Source organism: Phaseolus vulgaris, chromosome 8 (assembly GCF_000499845.2).
Source record: "Phaseolus vulgaris cultivar G19833 chromosome 8, P. vulgaris v2.0, whole genome shotgun sequence".
In the NCBI taxonomy this organism is placed as follows: domain Eukaryota; kingdom Viridiplantae; phylum Streptophyta; class Magnoliopsida; order Fabales; family Fabaceae; genus Phaseolus; species Phaseolus vulgaris.
This window is the reverse complement of record NC_023752.2, coordinates 1,784,264-1,804,918: the sequence shown is the minus strand read 5'-3', so window position 1 is coordinate 1,804,918 and position 20,655 is coordinate 1,784,264. Positions and strand designations below refer to the sequence as shown.

At 30.0% G+C, this 20,655-nt stretch overlaps 1 protein-coding gene and 1 long non-coding RNA gene across 2 annotated transcripts; one reads left to right on the top strand and one right to left on the bottom strand.

Moving 5' to 3' along the window:
* The first annotated feature begins 1,006 nt into the window (after positions 1-1,006).
* On the top strand, positions 1,007-7,648 carry LOC137824080 (protein FLX-like 2). The gene is made up of 4 exons (XM_068629533.1): positions 1,007-1,844; positions 5,540-5,685; positions 5,787-5,884; positions 6,910-7,648. The coding sequence occupies exons 1-4, from the start codon at positions 1,312-1,314 to the stop codon at positions 7,366-7,368; spliced, it is 1,236 nt and encodes a 411-aa protein (XP_068485634.1). The 5' UTR covers positions 1,007-1,311; the 3' UTR covers positions 7,369-7,648.
* Positions 7,649-14,259: 6,611 nt separating this feature from the next.
* Positions 14,260-14,926, bottom strand: LOC137826869 (uncharacterized). The gene is made up of 2 exons (XR_011083600.1): positions 14,648-14,926; positions 14,260-14,551 (listed from the first exon to the last, which is right to left on the bottom strand). It is a non-coding gene; the product is annotated as an uncharacterized lncRNA (long non-coding RNA).
* Positions 14,927-20,655: the final 5,729 nt, after the last annotated feature.

Below are 20,655 nucleotides of genomic sequence, written 5' to 3'. Positions count from 1 at the left end.
TTCTCAGCAAATTCAGTAGTTTTTTTTTCTTCATTTTTAAAAATTGCAAAATGTAGGGTAAAGTATATCAGTTAAGTAATCGCTTTCAATGGGTACATTTTCCAAGACAGAAAATGATATTTCTTAACATATTTACATACAGAATGTCCTATTATTAGCACACATTCTAAACTAAACTTGAACAAAAAAGCGTGCTACTTATTCAGTCATTGACACTCTTCATTTTAGATTTTACACGTAGAAATTTATGTTATAATATCTTATGTTTTAGTTATAGTCAATAATTATAATGTAACTTTGTTAAATGTACATTATTTATGTTATTATGTACATTATGATAGATTTTTTACTTTATTAGTGACACAGGCCTTAGGTTGACCAAGTGGTTTAAGGATTGATTAATCATCCACAGACAATAAATAAGTAATTTTGGTTTCGGTTTATGGGAAAATTTGAGTTAATTGATTCATATAAAAATTTAAAAATAATTATTATTTTTATTTAATTATAATCTTCAGTCTTTTAAATAGGAAAATATGATTTTAGTTGACTAAATTAACAATAATATAATTTATTTTCTAAATTTTAGGGAAAATACGTGCACTGCTAGTGTATTTACATTTTTATTATATTAAAAAATATAATTATATTAATTTTATAAATAATTAATTTAAGAATAATATAATTTAATATATAATTTTGTGAAAATAATATTAAATATATTTTATAGTTTTTAGACAATTTTTTTTTGTAAGTTGTTGTTTTTTTAAAGACAACTATTTTAATTTAAAATGCAGTTACTCAAATGTTACAACGGAAAGAATTTATGTACATTAAAGAAAAAAATCTCTTTCATTAATTTTATAGAGAAAATTTGAAGGATAAAAAATCATTTTTAAAAATTATTTTAATCTCTCAAATTTAACTTAGAGTTAAATTATATATTTTTTTTAAAATTTAAATAATTTTTTATTTATAAATTAAAAACAAAATTTTAATCAGTTAAATATTGAGAAATAAAATGTGGATTATGAAAGCGAAAATTTGGAACCATGCCACACCGTAGAGGCCGGTTGTTGTGACCAAACCATCTTGCTTAATACCTTTGTCGTAATTGGATTAGGGTTTTTGCGGTTCTTTCATTTCGAAACCCTCTTCGATTCACATTCTCTCTGCCCCTATTCTCACTCTATATCTTTCTTCATTATTCCCATTTCCCTTTTTTCAATTCTTCATCACCTCAATTTCCTAGTTCTTCATATTCGATTTTCTCTGTGCCCTAATTTCACGATCACTCCGTAATCTTCAGCAATGGGAAGCAAAGGCCGCATGCCGCCGCCCCCGCATCTGCGGCGATCGATCCCGACGGGTCCTGCCCTGATGCCGCACCCGCTTGCGTCGCCGTTCGATCTACTCCCGCCGCCACAGGTGATGGAGCAGAAGCTTGCGTCGCAGCACGCGGAGATGCAGCGCCTGGCGACGGAGAACCAGCGGCTCGCAGCGACGCACGGCGCACTGCGGCAGGAGCTAGCGGCCGCGCAGCACGAGCTGCAGATGCTCCACGCGCACGTAGCGGCGATGAAGGGGGAGCGCGAGCAGCAGGTGCGCGCGCAGTTGGAGAAGATCTCGAAGATGGAGAGCGAGGCGCAGAGCGCAGAGGGCGTGAAACTGGAGCTGCAACAGGCCCGTGGGGAGGCGCAGAACCTTGTTGTGTCGAGGGATGAGCTTGTTTCAAAAGCGCAGCACTTGACTCAGGAACTGCAGAGGGTTCATGCTGATGTTGTTCAGATCCCTGCGCTTATCTCTGAACTTGAATGCCTCAGACAGGAGTATCAGCATTGCAGGTATCCTTCTTCTGCCTCTTTTTTAGGGTTAGATGTGTAGTTATGCTGTGGTGTGTAACGGGTCTTCTTAGAAAAAGTGTTGTGATGATGGTGTAGAAGCGACTACGTATATGAAAGCATTGGTTAAATGTTGTTTTCTATACAGACATCTCTTCTTGTGTTGCGGACTAGGTGGTTTGGAATGCTAGCTGTCTCTATAAGGGATGCGATGCAATTATGCCTGTAAAATTCACGATGTGGTTTTTTGTTTCTTTGTTAGTCGTGGCGGAGGGTGGGATATTGTAGAGATGTGGCAATTGGTAAGTTTAGAGGTAGTTGTGTCTATTTGTTTAACATTTATAAACATTTGATGGAGATATAACCTGATAACATAACATATCTTTGGAGTAGTGAAAAAAAAAACAAATAAGGTAGTTAAAATGGGAAATTCCTTGTGTGAACTTTCTTTAGTGGAAAATATTGTGAAGAGTGGTAGCAAATGGAGGAATTGGGATTATTAGAGAAAGTGAATATCATTTAAATTATTTGATAGATGGGTAATAATATAAGGAACCAATGAACTGGACAGGTTTTGTTACACCAAAATGTTATACTTAAGACTTAAAATACGAGAAGAAGAGCTTAAGAGATTGATTATCATTCAGCTGATCTTTGTTATTTGTAGAAAAAATTACATCAGCAATATCTAGGTAATTAATGCTAATAAGTAAATAACTTATAGGTACATCAAATAGCTGTTTTCCAATACAATTACTAACTACATTTAGTACCTATTCTAACAGTTATAAAAGGTTCTCCTTCCTCCAAAATCTTGTTTTGCCTGTGTTTACAAGGATAGAAACATTTCTTTGATGTCTGAGGGTTTTTGCTAACTCATGATGGGTTTTCCATGTTTGAAATCAGAGATAAGTGAAAGGCCACATGCAATAGTGGTCCTCGTGTTATGATTGAAGCTTTGTGCTCTGTCAAATGTTTAGAACTCTATTATTATAACTTATCATTAAGCTTCCTGCCCCAAAGCAATAGAGATTTTGTTCTCGATATTTACATCTGGCCACGTACATGTTTGGAAGATTCATTGTAGGTGGTAGTCCAAAGTATTAGGGAACCAAAGTTTGAGTTCTACATTGAGATGAAATGCAAAGTTGAGCAATATATAAAGAAGACCCACAAACTCATTGTCTTACGGTTTTGGGTAGGAAGTGATGTTACAGTATCTTTATGGGTTGACTCATAGCTCATTGATGCGACTCTCCTTGGTGTTTCCCCTTTGAAGATCCAACACAAAGGTGGATAGAGCCTCGGGTCTTTTTAACATGGTTTCTGAAAATGTTATTATGTATTTGTCTAGAGAACGTATTTGTAGCTTGTACCACATTCAGGAATCAATTCTCACTTTTCAAGGGTGCAGTCTTTTTTGCTTGAACTGTGGTACATAATAAGAATATGGGATTAGTACTAGTAATATTAAAGAGGCTTGTAGACTTCCTAAAGCCTCTATCCTGAAATGTGTGTTTAGTATGCCAGCTAACACTTGCTCCCTGCTCCTATATATTGTGCTATAGCTCATTTTTTATTTTTTTTTATTTTTTTGAACATGTGTTTATATTGTTATTAATCTATTGTTTGTCCCCTTACTCTGGAGTAATTATGTTGACTAATTTAAGAGTTTTGTTTTTATATTTAACCTTGTCTCTTATCAGTTTTAGAGGGATTCTTTTCTTTGCGAAATTTGTTCTATCAAAAAGAAAAATGAATGCACAGAAAAACCTTACGATGCCTGCTTATGTTTTTCATGGGGCTGTTACCCTTACAGTTGTTATGATTAACTAAATATTTTCATGGATTTTGCTCTGTCATCTGTCTTTGGCTTCCGCAGACTTTGAATGAGCTTTGACAGCTCATGCACTCCAATGAGTGTGTATTGCTATTATTGTTTTCCTTTCTGTTGTTTTTATAAGGTAATCTTGTAGTATGTGTATCTTATAGTGTTCCTTTCATGTCATCCTTCATCTCCTCCATTTCCCCGTGATTAAGATGTGCCCATGACAGTCATTTTCTCTTATAGTTTTATTTATCCATAAATTGTGCTACATTGAGCTCCTCATAAACTGTAGTACGCCTTTCTTTTTTAAAACTGGAGTTTATATTTTTTTAATAACATCGAGTGTGTCCCCTTAATTTTGAGCCTGGTTTGTTTATTATTGCTGTGTTCTTTCCAATCTAACTGATTCGATTCATGTCTGTGGATTGCACATCAGCTGGGATTATAATAAAATTTCTTGTTTAAAGAATCCAACCTTTTAGAAATGGGTTCCCTGCTACTCTTTGGGGGTTTGTTTTACTGCTTCTTTTATTCCCAGGAATAAGAATGTGAGAATATTTATTCCCATATTTGTTAGTAGGTTATAAAGTGATTCTTAGGAATTTATTTATTCTCAGGAAACCTGTATTTCCATGTTTTTAGTAGTTTTTATTCCTATGATAAAGGGGTTGGGAAAGTGATATTCTCATGGGAATATGGTAATTTATTTGCTATTATACTTATAACTTTCATTCTTTTCTTATTTTAAATTTAAATTATTCTGAATTTTAATTTAAATTATTCTGAATTTTAGAAAACATTCCTAGCTATAATATTCCTAGGAAATATGATTCCTGGGAATTTAATGTGGTTTTGTAAAACAAACTCACTCAATTCTTATAAGATTAGGATTTATTTTAGTAGGGTGCAATACTTTATTCCAAGATGTGTTGTATTATTTATCTGCCATAAATCTTGGTTGTATATTACAATCAAACCCTAGGTTGATACCTAATTTCTTGCTTTTGATCTACCTTCTGTTTCCATTTCATTTATCCATATGATGGTGGAGACTTGGTCACTGAGCATCCTTTTTGCAGTCTGTTTTATCTAACTTAATCAGTCACTAAAGTTCTCCCCAAGTTTTCCTCAGTGTAATTTATATCTCTGGTAAATTTTCTTTTTTGTTAATCGAAGCTGAGTACTTTGGATCTCATTAAAGTCAATATTAATACCTTACATTTCTTTAGTTTGAATTTATCCGGGAGACTGTTTTACTGAAAATCCTAATTTCTTGAGTATAGATTCTGATGGCATGACTTCCGTAGTTGGAATCTGTATATTATGAATGAAGACAATGCTTGTTTTATTTCGTTTTGAACTGAGTGTTTGAACTTGAATCTTGAGGTCTTTTCCCTTGTCTTTTTTGATTGACACTCTTGGGAGTCTCTTCAATAGCAATATCCATGGATTTGCCTAGCAACCTACTAGCCAGGGCATTTACTCAACCAAGAGATACTGAGTCACCTAGCCATACTTAACCTTTTAGGCCGGCTTGGTTCAGGTAGTGTGATTAGGATGTGGTAGGCATACATACATGTTAAAAACGGGTTTGGCAGCTGTAGGTTCCTGTTTTGGTTGATCGTGAAGCTTCCATTCTCATGCCTTTCTATTTGGAATCCCAACAGCAACCCATTTATCATTTCCAGTCGATTCTTACCATAGATTTACTCTGAACTTTCAATCTGCCTCTTTTTACCATAATTCTCTCAAGACAACTTCAAAGCCAACCAATTTGATTTCTGTTCCCACTCTCTCCTTACAGCATGTTGGCATAGTGTCAGACCGCTATGTTTAGTGCCCTTGATAATCTTTTGTTCTGGTCATGCAGGGCCACTTTTGACTATGAAAAAAAATTATACAATGATCACCTTGAGTCACTTCAGGTGATGGAAAAGAACTATGTTTCTATGAGTAGGGAAGTGGAAAAACTTCGAGCCGAGCTTACAAACACTGCTAATGTGGATCGGAGAACTAGTACGTATCTCCTTTTCATACCTGTTTTCTGTGTTAGAATAGAGCCCCTGGCCCTCAATTTTTCATGATTTGTGGATTGATCACTGGTAATAAAAATTCAGGTGGGCCATATGGTGGCACCTCTGGAACTAATGAGAACGAGGCTTCTGGTCTTCCTGTGGGACAAAATGCTTATGAAGATGGTTATTCTGTTATGCAGGTGTGTGATGCCTCCCTGTGTTACGCTGCTTTGGGTTTCTTGGGGGAGTGCAGTAATTTTGTTCATTCTCTAATATTATTAATTTTCAAATCTTTTAATAAAATTAATCTGTGGATTTTTCTTGTTTTTATTTATTTTTTAAACTCTTTGTTCTTAAATATAGTAAACAAAATAATGCTTGCAAATGGTAATTGATTAGTATCTGCCTCTTGTATCAGGAAGTAATGAGGTGTTCCTGGGTTTATTACACTACCTGTGTGATGAACTTTTTGAACTAAATGCCTAGCTAGAGTTTAATTTTGTCTCCTACATTACGGAGAAACCTGAATTCAAAAACTTTTATCTGATTTCTCTATGCTTTTGTTACTCATTAATCTATGATAATCACCTTTCTGATGGTACCGAATTAACATAAACAGTAGCTTTTGTTACCATGATAAAGAAATTCAAAATCTATAGGATTATCATGCTCGTTGTCATGCCTGTAGGTGCTTTGCATGATAACAATTGGGAATGTATTAGTGTATTATTTGTGTGCAGACAAAATTGGAATAATATAGTGGTAGCAATAGATGCTTTGTGTTCAACTGCTACATTCTAACATCTGCTCCTCTAAAAACAGTGCTAAATATAGTGTAACTATTGAAAGATTTAATTTGCATTTAGATTGGGCACAAGCAATGGGTATAAAACTAGAATTTCAAATTGATATTAAAATCTGATGTAGATTCAAAATCATGAATGCAAATTCTATATTACAACCAGTTATTAAAATAAATATATTGTAGCTCCTAATCTTGCATTAGGCATCCATATTTATGGTGAAGGGTCATTTGCATTTGTGCCCTGAATTGGGGATAATTATAGATAGAGTTGCCAAAAAATAAAACTCCGGTTCCAATACTGATCTGAAATGTCTGTGTTGTGTATCAAAAAACGTGGCTGATAATGTAAGATTTACTAATTAGGAGGGCCATTTTCTTAGGTTGATTCTGTTTTTGAATTCGAATGCTTTTGTTTTACAGGGACGTGGTCCCCTCCCTGTTGCCAGTGGGGGTGGTGGTGGCAGTGCTACTACACTTGCTTCTGCTGGAGCTCAACCTGGTCCAGCTCCTGCAGGGACTGGTTATGATGCTCCCAGAGGACCTGGTTATGGTTCATCTGCAGGGCCTACTTACGACACACAGAGGCTGACTGGTTACGACGCGTTTAGAGGATCTACCTATGATTCCAAGAGGGGGGCAATTTTTGATGCTCAAAGAACTTCCTATGATCCACAGAGAGGTTCAGGATATGATATGCAGAGAGGACCTGCTTACGATTCATCGAGAGCATCTGGCTATGATGCACAGTCAAGAGGGGTTGGTGGTCCTCATGGCCATGCTCCACCGGTGAACAATATGCCCTATGGATCCGCAACACCGCCTGCTCGTAGTGGAGGTGGATATGAAGCTACTCGAGGTGTAAACCCTGGTAGGAGATGATGACCTTGAGTCTGGGAGACGCCATTCATGGCACTCAAAATTATAAAGTGTCATTCAAATCTGAATGGTTGGAACATCTGTCTGTCTCATGAACGTTTGGTTTTGTCCTATCTTATTGTAATGTGCATAGTGGACGAGAGGGGAAACAAATGTTCGTCATTATTGGGAATGCATTCTCACAGCGTATAATTGCTGTACATGAAATTGGTAACAGAGTACCAATCTAACTTGCCTATATATTTATTTGGGATGGTTTAATTTTATTAACTTCTTGCCTTAACCTTCGATTAAATGATTTCAATTTTTTTTTTTCAATCTACTTCATGCATATTCCTGTCTACTTTTGTTCAATTTTCAAGCCTTTTTTTACCTTTTAAATTATACTTTTTTATATTTTAGCTAATTGCCTTAAAAAAAGTTACAATGCTTGGGTTGGGGAATTTTGTGTAATTTTTTTACTTGAATGTTTTGTTAAGATTGCAATACAGCTCTAGAATGTCTAATATGGATTTTTTTATATTAATAGGGAGCTTGACATCCCGAGTTGGATGTTGTGTATATAATTATTGGTCCAAAGAACATTTCCAGAGTTATGGTCAACAGAGTTATTTATAGATCAGAACCATTTCGTTTCGTACTACGTAACAGGTTATCAAAATAACTACGTAACAATATCAATAGATTCTCGAATAATTTGGACTTATTTAACGTTGCTCATATTTATGCCCATTTATTATTAATATAACTTCCTTGCGTGTAAATATAAATAAATAGTGATATTTATTTTCATTAATTTTTTTATATATTTCGAGTAGGTTTTACCATTATATAATATATACAGTAATTTTTCATAAAGTATTTTTTCATTACTTTTTTTTTAAATACCGATGAGACTAAACAACTTTAGCACCACAATAAGCATAAGATGTTTCACCTGTATGATTCTTCTTAATCATTAGTTTAATTTTTATGAAACACATTTGTCCCACCGAGGTTCCTGAAATTACCAAATCTCTTCGGTGTTCGGCCAATTCCGTGACTAATTCATGACTAATGATTCAGTAGCGTAATTAATAAAAGTAGTGTTGTACTTGCTCGCCTATAAATTGGTAATGATCAATAGTTTGGGTGATCTAACCGAGTCTTTACTTTCCATTAATAATTGTTATAAATTTTAATCAATTAATCTTAAATAATAGTTATATAGTTAATTCAAAAGACTCATAATAGTTCATACCTGATCAATCTATAAATACTAACTCTTTAAGAAATACAATATATTTTATCTCATACTCTTAACTATTATCTAATAAAGAATTTATCATCTTTGTCTTCTTACTTACTTAAGTATCAGAGAGTCATTTTCAGGTTGACTTCTAACTCCCATAGAAAATTAACTCAAAAGCTTATTTTCTGAAAACATCTTGTGCATGTCGAATTAGACTCCAAAATTAATTTTCATTTTCAATAAAAAAAACGTAATTAATAAAACAGTAAACATTCCAGAAAGTTATGATTGATATTTGAACCTACATCATCTAGCTTAATAATCCAGGAGCCCAATACAATCTTTACAAATCGGTATACGCTCTAAGGTTAAAGGATACTGAATTTGTGACATTTTACTCTTATATATACTCTTTATTCGACCCATACATCAAAATATAATTGTAATTACCTTTATCGCAAGACCGAGACACCGAAGATCGAGAGGAGGAACGCCACTTTGCATCCGGTTCTGCAGAATACCATCTAACTCAAGCACCTACTTTATAGGTGTTCTTAGCATGTTCATAACTTAGTTATACATGTGTTGTTGGCAACTTCTGATTATGACATTTCATTCAACGTTATGAGTGGATTTGGAAGAGCCTTTGTAAAATCTATCATAATTTCTCTATATTATTAACAAAGCTACCACATGTTTAGATGCAAGTTGCATATGCATGCATTTGATTGAAGCTTCCAACAGAGACATTTATGGTGGCGAATAGGAGATGTTAAACAGCCATATAAACACACCAAAATAAGTTTTAAATTTAGAATCAACTCCTAAATGCGAAACCAAAAAATTAGCATATAATCATAAATAAACCCAACATGAACAGTGTTGTACCTTGGGCATGATATGATATATGGCATCTGTCACTTTAAATATACGCTGTATTTTAGGTAAGGTATGGTCCCTGAATTGATATATAGTAGGTTATAAGCTTTATTACATTTGTTAGCAATTAACATGGAAGAATCTAGAAAAGATACTTCAACAACATATTATATTTTCTTTCATCACAGCAACATAGTTCCTTTAATATTCTTTTATTATTTGGTGAAGTTCTTATAAAAGGACTAAAACTGTAATTTGGTCAACTTTACTTAAAGTTTAATCCATAACAAAATATGTTGTTTGGATTTCTCTTTTCCTACAGCAGCAATGTTATTGTCATCCATTAAGGAGAAAATGTGTTTTGCTGATGAGAGATGATGAATGCACAAGTGTGCAGCATCATTATGCTTCTCTCATGATGTACCTAATTAATCTGATGCTCTAATTTGTTGTGAAACTCAGTTTGGAGTATTCGAGTTATGAGATTAAGCAAATCATGACATGAATGGAAGAGTTGTTAAACTGAATTTCATTTGAGCACTACGATAAGGATTTCTTCCAATTGATTGTGATTGTTATTCAGTTCAAGTACATGCCCATATATAACAGGCACAGAATATACATTCAGACTGCACAGATTCTCACTAAAGAGTTTTTAATGTTCTGTCATTGTCAAATCTATCAAATATCTTTATGGATAACTTAATCCAACGTGTCTGAATCTGATGCATGCAAATATGAATCACAATTATAGAGTTAGGAGATTTACATCGATTAAAGATAAAAACAAATAAAAATATTTTATAGATAGGTACAAATAACATCTTATAAGTCGATTTTATAAGATTGAATTGATATTTACAAAATGTTAGGTAATATTTTGGTGAATATATATGTTAACATCACTACTCATATGAAAGTGTTAGAACTAAGGTGCATTAGGAAAGTTACAAGGAGTAACCAAATGTTCAATGTTTGAATCTTCCTACTTGATGTATATGTTTGTCGCATATTTTTGTTGCTAGTTTTGAGTCTGATTACTAATCTCAGTGTGTGATCTCAATGCATTGAGGTTGGAGCAGTGTGAATTCCTGTGTGATCATATCCATATATATATCCCTTTTAGTTACATCACATCCAACGTTGTTTCATGAGCTGTGCTTTCATGATCCAAATTCCAACCAAGAGAACATGTTGGTTGGGTCTCATGGCCCCCACTATCCCAAGAGAACATTCACAATGAAAATGAGTTTTCTTTCCCTGTCATTTATTAGCTAGTTCACTGCTGGTTCCTGATTTGGGTTTTTCTGTTTCTTTGCTGATTGTTTTGCTATAACTGTTTGTTTCTTCAGGGTTCATAATTACAATGGCACAAGAGAGAAAGAAGTTGAAGAAGAAAGGCAGAAAAACACACTCATTGAGAAGTCCTAGAATTAGAAAAGTGAAGTCATCAGAACTAATTCTTCCTTTTTTAATGTAGATACAAAATGGGTACTTACAAAAACAATAAACAAATAGAAGAAAATATAGCAAAATAGAAAATAACATCGATAATTTTTAAGGTAAAAAACTTTCTTAATTTGAGAAGTAAAACCTACGGAACCTAGTACAAAAAATGTCTTCACTATGAAAGTAAGATTACAACGCTGGTTTCTCTTAGTCTGTGAGGATAACACTTAATCTCACCTAACAAGGATGTAATACAATGTCTCTCTTGCATCTCACTAGGATTTCGAATCTCACACTACAGTGAATATCTATTATATCATTTCTCTCTATGTTGCTCTTGCTCATTTATATAGAGAATGAGAAAAAGACTTCTTTAAAAAAATATAGTGGATAATTAACGTTTATCACATTTTCAAAAGAGAGTTACAATTTCAAGACTTTTGGAATGACCATCATTAAATATATTCAATAAATCAGTTATCAAGATTCATTGGTCGTTCCATAAATTAAGGAGAAATTCACAACTTAAGAAACCTTAATATGTTGTACAAAGCATGACTTGACACTATTTGGCTTGTTATAAGGGAAGGTGTGAATAAGATTAGAGTGGAGAAAAGTAGAAGGGGTTGAGGTGGAGTGGTGGAAGTAAATGCAAAAGATTGTGGTTGGTATAAATTTGGAGTTAGTCTTTGGAAAAAAGAAGTATATGCTTAGTCATTTTCCTTTGGAAGGTGTCCTTGTAGAGGGCATTTTAATGGGCAAGCATTTGCCAAATCATAAGCAATTCAATTACTATCCATTCTCCTTCGTCACACCAACATCTCATGATTCACGTGCAGCCAAATTCCACATCACAAACCCTTCAACTTTATTCTTGGTGGCTACCCACTGCACTTACTAACACGGCTATTTAATTTTCTAACATCACCATTTCAATAAACAGTTTTACTTACAGATTTAATATACTATTTCTCGCCACAAATCTCAGAACTATTTTATTCCAGACACTGACAAACACTACTTCAACACTTTTTTTAGTTTCAACTTCAATTTACAGTCAAAATAAACCGTTTTAGCTGACTCAACTTCTGTGTTTATATATTCATAAAACACTTCTTATGTGTTTAGTTGTGACATATTCTCCATTTTTTTAAAGTTAAAATGCATGCTTTGGTGTCCTTTAAATATTTCAGTGTATAGGTCATATATATATATATGATTCAGACCGAAAGTTCGTTGAAATAGAGTATTGTGTATTTTAAAATTCAGAGTTCAGTGACAGTTTTATCTCTAAATTTATCTCTAAAAAGATGGGTTAAAAAAATATCTATATAAACTCTTATTAATCTTGACTTCTTAATTTTTTATTGATGGAAATCCCACATCGATTAGAGATAAAGACATTTCATTGTATATAAGTGGTTGCAATCCTTAACCTTATGAACAGGTTGTATGGGATTGACTTAGACTTAAAGTTCACTTTGTAACACTCTATGTTATAGAACTATTGGGTCTACTTATATATACAATTATTTTTGAGTTTTCCTTTTGGGAATTGGTGGTTGAGTTTGATGGGTTATCTTATCTATTAGTTGGACGTTAGCTACATCAAGGGTTCTCCCATTAAACTTTTTTATTATGCATAGATTTCAGAAGCACACTCTACAAATCTCTTGGAAAAATAAAACTACCATTGAAAACTTTTACTCTGCATATATATTAAACTCTTGTTATTTTAACTTCTCAAACAAATTTTCTAAAAATAATTAGTTATTTATCAAATATAAAATGGATTCAATGGTTTAAATATTTACACTAAATTTATTACCTTATCTCTTGAAAAAAAAAATCCACTTAACTAACAAAACTGCCGAGATGATATATCCTTTGTAGGATATTCAATGAATGGCTACACGTTATCTATCAATCTCACCATACTTTTTAAGAAACTAAATTTTCAGCCATTAAATTTAGAAAGTCCATATACGTGCACGGATTTGGCTCTTTTATTTTAGAGGATAAATTCAATAAAACATTAATGCTTATTTAATATTAAAAAGTTTATCATTTAAACATTTTTATTTAATTTTATCATAATTATATAACTTTTTAATTAACAATCATGACTGCTTTTTATTCCCAATATATACTCTTTCTATTTAAAGAAATTAAAGCTTACCTATATATGTTAAATTACATTTTGAACATAAGTTGATGAAAAAATTTCACCAGTCAAAATTCATGATATGTGTGGTTTTTAAGGTAAATACTATAAAAAAACTAACATGTAAATTTACTCTCACTACAAGACAATCATGAAATAAAAATCAATTTTTAGAGATCAAAATAATTAGTTACAATAGTAACTAAATTAGAGACTATTTTAGAAACTAGAACAAAAATTGGTTTCTAAATTAGTTTATATTATTGTCAAATAGTTTCTAAATTGATATCTAATTAGCAAAGTTTTAACTACCAATTATTTAGTTTCTAAATTTGGTCTCTAAAACTTTGGTTGCTAATTAGATACCAATTTAGAAATTATTTAACAATAATAGAAACTAATTTAGAAACCAAATTTTGTTTTAGTTTCTAAAATGGTCTCTGATTTAGTTACTATTGTAACTAATTATTTTAGTCTCTAAAAATTGATTTCTATTTCATGATTTTCTTGCGTTTGAATTTTGATTGATAGTGTTTTTATCTTTTAACTTTTACATCAAATACATAATTAAAACCCATAAAGTTGTATATAAATTTTGCTTTTGATTGAACCATGTAAACACTTGCATATCAAACATGTGAATCACTAATTGGATCACAATGGAAAATATATATTTTCTTAAATTTATTTGTAAAATACTTTAAAATTTCTGAGTTCATTTAAAACAAGAGGGAAAAAAGTGAAGGTGACATAATTGGCCTGCACTCATCTATAGGATGGGCCACCTAAAAACAGACCTGATGTTAATAAGCAATAAATTTGAAAACGAAAGGAGCTTCAGTGAAAATCTTCTACACAGTGCATAAATACAGATATTTTTCTCCTAAGTTTTTACCTTTATTTTCATTTTGTTGCTGTGTTTTCCCCTTCCATTTTTATCTATGCAAATGGACCTAAAAAACTCATACTAATCCATTTTGCTGTTGCTTTTCCACCTTCCATTTTTATCTAAGTGCCTCAGAAAACAAACTCATACTAATTCTGCAAAGTCTTTGCATGCTTCGTACCAGTCTAAGACAAGAAAAAGGTTCTAGAGTTGTATGCATAACATGATTAGTTCTAATTAGTGGATGCATGAAGGAAAAAAGGCTAAGAGTTAAAGACATGTATATGAAGAGAAGAACCTTAATTATTGAAGAGTTTTACCATTACATACACTGAACAATAATACAAAGTGTAGCAGCATAGCATCATAGGGTGAAGGTTCTGGACTTTGGTGAATCAGCAATTTTGAGAGTCTCTTCAATAAGCTTTTTTGCCTTTCTGCTTCTTATCTCCACTCTCATGCTCTCACTTTTCTCCATCTTATCATAAGGTTTCTTCAGTTTCAAAGACCTTATTTTGGATTTTAGAGTCCCTACCAACCTTCCCAGACCCATCATCACCATCTTTGCTGATTAATTCTGCTCAAAAACAGTGAAATGTAAAAACACTAAGCACTGCTGATAAACACAAAGAAAAAGTGAAAAAAAACAAGAGGGTGAGGAAGAGAAACAAACCTTGTGGCCTTGTTTGTTTTATATCAGAACACTTCCACCCCACTTGGTGGAGAATGCAGAAAAAGATTGAAAAGAGAAAAGTAGAGTTATTGTAGAAAGAAGAATAAAAGGGTATATGGAATAATGAAGAAACAGTGTGTGTTTGTGTGTTGGAGGGGAAAGGAAAGAAGTGAGGAAAAGGAAAATGAATGAATTGAAGGGGTTGGTTGTGAATGTGAGAATTGGTGTGGAATGCTAAGCATTAAGAGCATGAAAGGCCAACCACGCATATAGCAGTCAAGATATATATATATATATATGGATTCAAGTTCTGCATAATAATTTAACTAATCATTATTCAGAACCTTAAAAAAAGTTTTAATTGATTAGTAGTCTTCTTTTTACCAAAATTTGTAATATTTAAATGATGCAAATAAGTTCCTAAAAAGATGATGAGACAAATATTGCAACTTCATACTTTTTTTTTTAATTTTAATAATATTTTTCTAATTATGTTAGAAAGTGTGATGATTTATGTTGAATTTTGGTGATTAAGATAAATTGAGATATTTTTTGTTTTTTTAAGTCACATAAACAATTTATTTTTGTATGTCAAATATAAAGAATATTCTTATTAATCTTTTCATATATTTTAAATGATGGAATTACTCTATAAAAATTACGATTTTATAAGAACACAAATAATAGGATTAAAAAGAGATACGAGAGTAGAGTGCAGCTAAAATTATTTAAAAAAGTAAAATTATATTTTTTTTACTATTATTTCAAATTTTTAAATAGGTTAAAACTAAATTTTCTACAATTAATATAAAAATACATGGAGAAGTAGATGGAAAGGTTGTGAGGTGGATAAAGAATAAGATAGAATACAAAATTTAATTGAAAATAAAATGTCTCTTAATACATGAACAATCTCTTATTTGCTTTATTTTATTTCTATTATATAATTAAATTATCAAATAAATGTATTTTTAAATAATTATCTAAGTTATTAAACTCTCTCAATTAAGTGGTCAAAAAGGCGACTGTGTTGGTTTGTGTAGAAAGGATATTCCTATACTTTAAATATGTGGTTTTAATCCTAAAATTTATATATGTACCAAAAAAGGCATTTGTTTGCTTGTCTACATCTTAAAGATTAAGGTTAACTATCAAATTCTTAAAAAATCGTTAGTTTTAGAATTTAATTTATATATACTATCAGTGTGACAGATTTTTGTAAATATATGTATTAAAAATTAACTATTTTATTTTATTCATTAAAATACAGCATGATGATAAAAAATTTGTTATATGAAATTATTTTACAATAACAGATTAATACATAAATTAAGCTCTTAATTTTATAAAGTGTGGGCAATTATTCATAATTATAAATAGGAGATTAAATTCGGTGTGATTTGTAGTTAAGTCACCATCATAAATTCAGTATTTTATAGGTTAATTAGTTTGAATAATCAAAGATAAGGATGAGTTATTGACCTACAACCACCCAATCTCTAAAGAGGATTCTTACACTTTATATATTAATCATAGTATCAAATGAAAATTTATGTCATAATAATATATATATATATCAAATCATATAAAAAAAATGCACTTTAAGTATAACTGTTTTGCATTCTTTATAAATGTTAGCTCGAAATAACTTTGATATCATATTAAAAACTCTATTTTAAGTCTAATTTAATCTCATAAAAACTTATCTTATATGAAATTTGCATAATTTGCATAAAAAAAAAATATAGTGATCACATGATTAGTATTCAAATTTGAATTTTATTATAATGATAGTATCACAGGAGGGGGAATTTTTATTTACATGTTTGTAGAGAAAAAACTTAATCACGATATGATTTTTTTTTCTAATGATGATGGAAAAAATGGAGGTATTTTTAATATTACAGATTATAGATAAATCAAATAAACATTTTTGGTATATAAATAAACTTTATAAAATGTAAAATAAATCAATTAAAAAATGAATGAGAGGTAATTAAGAATTTTATAGAGTTAAGATTCACTTGTGATCCATGTGGATGGTGACCTTATGAAATGAAGCCCATTTGAAAAACAATTGGGCCTAGTATGTGTAATATGTGGACTGAAATAGATGAACCAGTTTATATGGTTTTCTATTGCTCAGAACGTTTTTCTCAAATTAAATCCATTTTCAATTTTTAAATTACTGCAATTAAAGTTCTTTCACCACTTTTCTTTTATTTAAAGTTTGTGTATCCTTATTTCTTTCCATTAAGATAATATGATATTTAGGCCAACTTTAAGATAAAGTGACTCAAATATCATTAGAGTATAATATAAAGATGCTATGATTTGATTTTCATGCACAGGATCAAAAAATAATATGTTTTAATAGATTAATGAATTTCTCTTCTTTTCATCCTCTTTCTCTTATTCTATTTTTATTCCATGAGTTTAGGAATACACACAAATTTACTAAACATTGTTCTATAAAAACACGTAGATAAATATAAGACTTGAATGGTGGTAAAATTGTTCAAAAAATCACTTTAAGATTGACAAAAATGTTCGAAACATAAGCCCTTACTGCTGATTGGGAAAATGAAAAAGGGATGAATATTGGTTCAAAATCTTTGGAAATAAAATTTTTGGCTATAGTAAAAAAAGTAAAGAAGGAAAAATTGAAGAAAGTGAATGAAAAAAAAGGTGATAGAAATAGTTCTATAGACTTTGTGAGAAAGAGAACAACACATTAAATATTTGATTAGGATTATTTAAAAAAAAAACTCTGAAACAAGTTTTACAAATAATTCTTTTTAAAAATTTTGAAAATATATATATTTTTAATTTTTTCAAGATATAATATCATGAAAATTTGATGGGTTAATTTTAATCTGTCAATTATTGACAACAAAGTTTATTAAATATTGAAAAATAATATAAGAATAATTTTTTTTACAAAATTAAATGGATGAATATGATTCTTAGTAATAAATCTATTACATGAATTGATTTATAGGTAAAATAAATGGATGATAAATAAATGAATTTTTGTTTCATTTTAAGCTAATTGAGTGTAAAAATAAAAAAAAATGTATTTATTATGTAATTTTATTTGAAATATATTAGTAAAAAAAAATCATCTGCAACATAATAAATTAACATATAGGATACTTCAGGATCCTTTTATCCTTTTACAATACAAGCAACAAAATAACATCTACAATAGTAAAATTTTCTTAAATGTTATAGAATTAAATAACCTAAAAGTCATCTAATTTTTTTATATTTTATTTGTCATTTATTTTTCAGTATCTTTCCTTATCCTTTCTTCCTAGCTAAACCAAAAAGAAAAAGGTGGTACAATGATTATGGTAAGATGTGAGAAAAAAAGGAGTAATGCAATGGAATATTGAAGAGTTCCAACGTAAAAGGCTCTAAAAAGAAGACATGAAATGAAAGAGGTAACATGTACTTTAGTTTAAGTCTAAAGCTAAACTTTCTCACATTAATTATTAGCTTCATTACCATGTTCCTTCTCAACTCAATTATTGCTACCCTTCTCCACATTAATTTCAGGACAAAAAAATTTAAATATAAATTTTGTAGAAATACATAAAAGTCTTCACAAAAAAAATTCAATTACCTGTATTGTAATAATGTGAATGTTAAATTTGATTTTTTTTTAATTACTTTTAAAACTCCACTACAAGAAAATCATTAAATATAAACTAATTTTAAAGAAGAAAAAAAATTAATTGCTATAGTGACTAAATTAAGAATCATTTTAGAGATTAACAAAATTATTGGTTTCTAAATTAGTTATTTGTAGCAAAACTTTGGTAGTTAATTATATATCAATTTAGAAACTATTTATCAACAATGAAAACTAATTTAGAAACCAATTTTTTTTTAGTCTCTGATATCTACTTTAGTCAATATAACAACTAATTATTTTTCATTTCTAAAATTGGTTTTTATTTGATGATTTTCTTGTAGTGTTAACTTACATGTCTTAATTTAAATTTTTTAAATTTTACTTTTAAAACCTTTTTATAGTTTTTATTTCAATACAAAAGTTTTATCATACTCAATATTTGATAATATTTTATTTAATTGTTACTAAATATATATATATATATATGAAAAGTCATACAATCTTATTTTTCATGTTATATTTGATTCACTTAAAAAAAATCATGAAATAGAAACCAATTTTTAGAGACAAAAATAATTAGTTACAATAGTAACAAAATTAGAGACAATTTTAGAAACTAAAAAAAATTAGTTTCTATATTAGTTCCTATTATTGTTAAATAGTTTCTAAATTGATATCTAATTAGCAACCAAAGTTCTAAAGACCAAATTTAAAAACTAAATAATTGGTAGTTAAAACCTTGGTTGCTAATTAGATACCAATTTAGAAACTATTTAACAAAAAACTAATTTAGAAACTAATTTTTTATATAGTTTTTAAAATAGTCTCTAATTTAGTTACTATTGCAACTAATTATTTTGGTCTCTAAAAATTGGTTTCTATTTCATGATTTTCTTGTAGTGATTGAATTTTTTTTTACAAAGTTCAAGTATTAATTTTTGTGATATAGCTTAGTTATCTCTCATGCAATGTTCTTATACTTTTAAATTTGTAATATAATTAAAAAAAGAGTTGAATAAGTAAATATTTGGAAAGTGCATGCACTGAACTCAAGTGTACTTGTCTAGCTAGCTACGTTCGTTAAACCTGGATTATGCTATTACTAACACCAATTATTGTTTGAATTAATGTTGTCACAAAAAGGAGTAAAACATTGTGTTGTGATTAGTCCTAGTACCTAACCAAACACTCATGTCTTCTTCCATCCAAATCATGTTCTTTCCAATTTCCATTTTGTTTGGGTGTAATAAATTGTACACGACTTGGGCACCATTGATGAACACAAACTTCAAAGGGAATAATCAATTACAGAGGAAATTGAATTGAAGGTAATTGTGCATTCCTTTTCTTTTATATCCATTACTATCTTATTTCAACTTTGCTACTCCAAAACTCCCAAATTAAATTACTCATATTCTTAAGCATATGTTTTGTTTATATTATCATCACCGAATGGTGCTAAAATATGTCGGTACTGATAATGAATAATATGGATTTAAACGTATTAATTAAAATATGTATTAAGAATAATTAAATCGTATGAAAATGAAATAATATAAATGTTAATTGCTACACATGTGTCTTAGTTTAGATTTAATTCATTATGTGTTATAAATATACGTCATTATTACAATATTAACTGCATTTAAATATTAAATATTTTTTGAACGTCAAAAAATCTTTTATAGATGTAGTCTCAATTAAAGTTAAAATTTAAATGTTAAGAAAGTAAGAGAAAGAGAAAAAATATTACCAAAAAAATTCAATTGTTTGTCTAAGTCCATTAAAAAGTTGTTTTTGACTTCATAATAATCTTGTTTAGTTTAAACACAGTATCTTAAATGAAGAATATTTGTAATATATTACAAAACTACAAAAGTTATCACTATATTTTTAATCTTGTGTCTTCAATCCTATTTTCAAATATTTAATTAAACCTGTTTTTACTTATATTTCCATCTTCTAATAAAAAAAATAGACAAATTAATAAAACATTAATTATATGACTGGATCTGCTTATAAAGGGGAATTGGCTTTGATTAGGTTATTGTTCAATTAATTAAATATGAAATCAGTTATGAATTAATTAGTCCCCACTTAATTTTACAAAAAATAGGGAAAATGATTGGAGAATAATATTTTTTAATATCTTTTCACAGTTTGATTTTAAATGAAAAGTTGTGTGATTTTTTTTATACAGAAAGTTTCTAAAATAGTTATTGTAAAACTGATTAATAAATTTATCATTCAGGATCGTATATGAAAAGTATCAACATTTAATTTTAATTAAATTAAATTTTTATCATCTATACAAGCTTATGCATAATTGTTTATGGTCATGACCTGTGATTCGTGCATGTGTTCTGAT

Coding starts and splice junctions, on each gene's coding strand:
- LOC137824080 (XM_068629533.1), top strand. CDS start 1,312: ATGGGAAGCAAAGGCCGCATGCCGCCGCCCCCGCATCTGCGGCGATCG. Junction 1,845..5,539: donor CAGGAGTATCAGCATTGCAG/GTATCCTTCTTC, acceptor CTGGTCATGCAG/GGCCACTTTTGACTATGAAA. Junction 5,686..5,786: donor TAATGTGGATCGGAGAACTA/GTACGTATCTCC, acceptor ATAAAAATTCAG/GTGGGCCATATGGTGGCACC.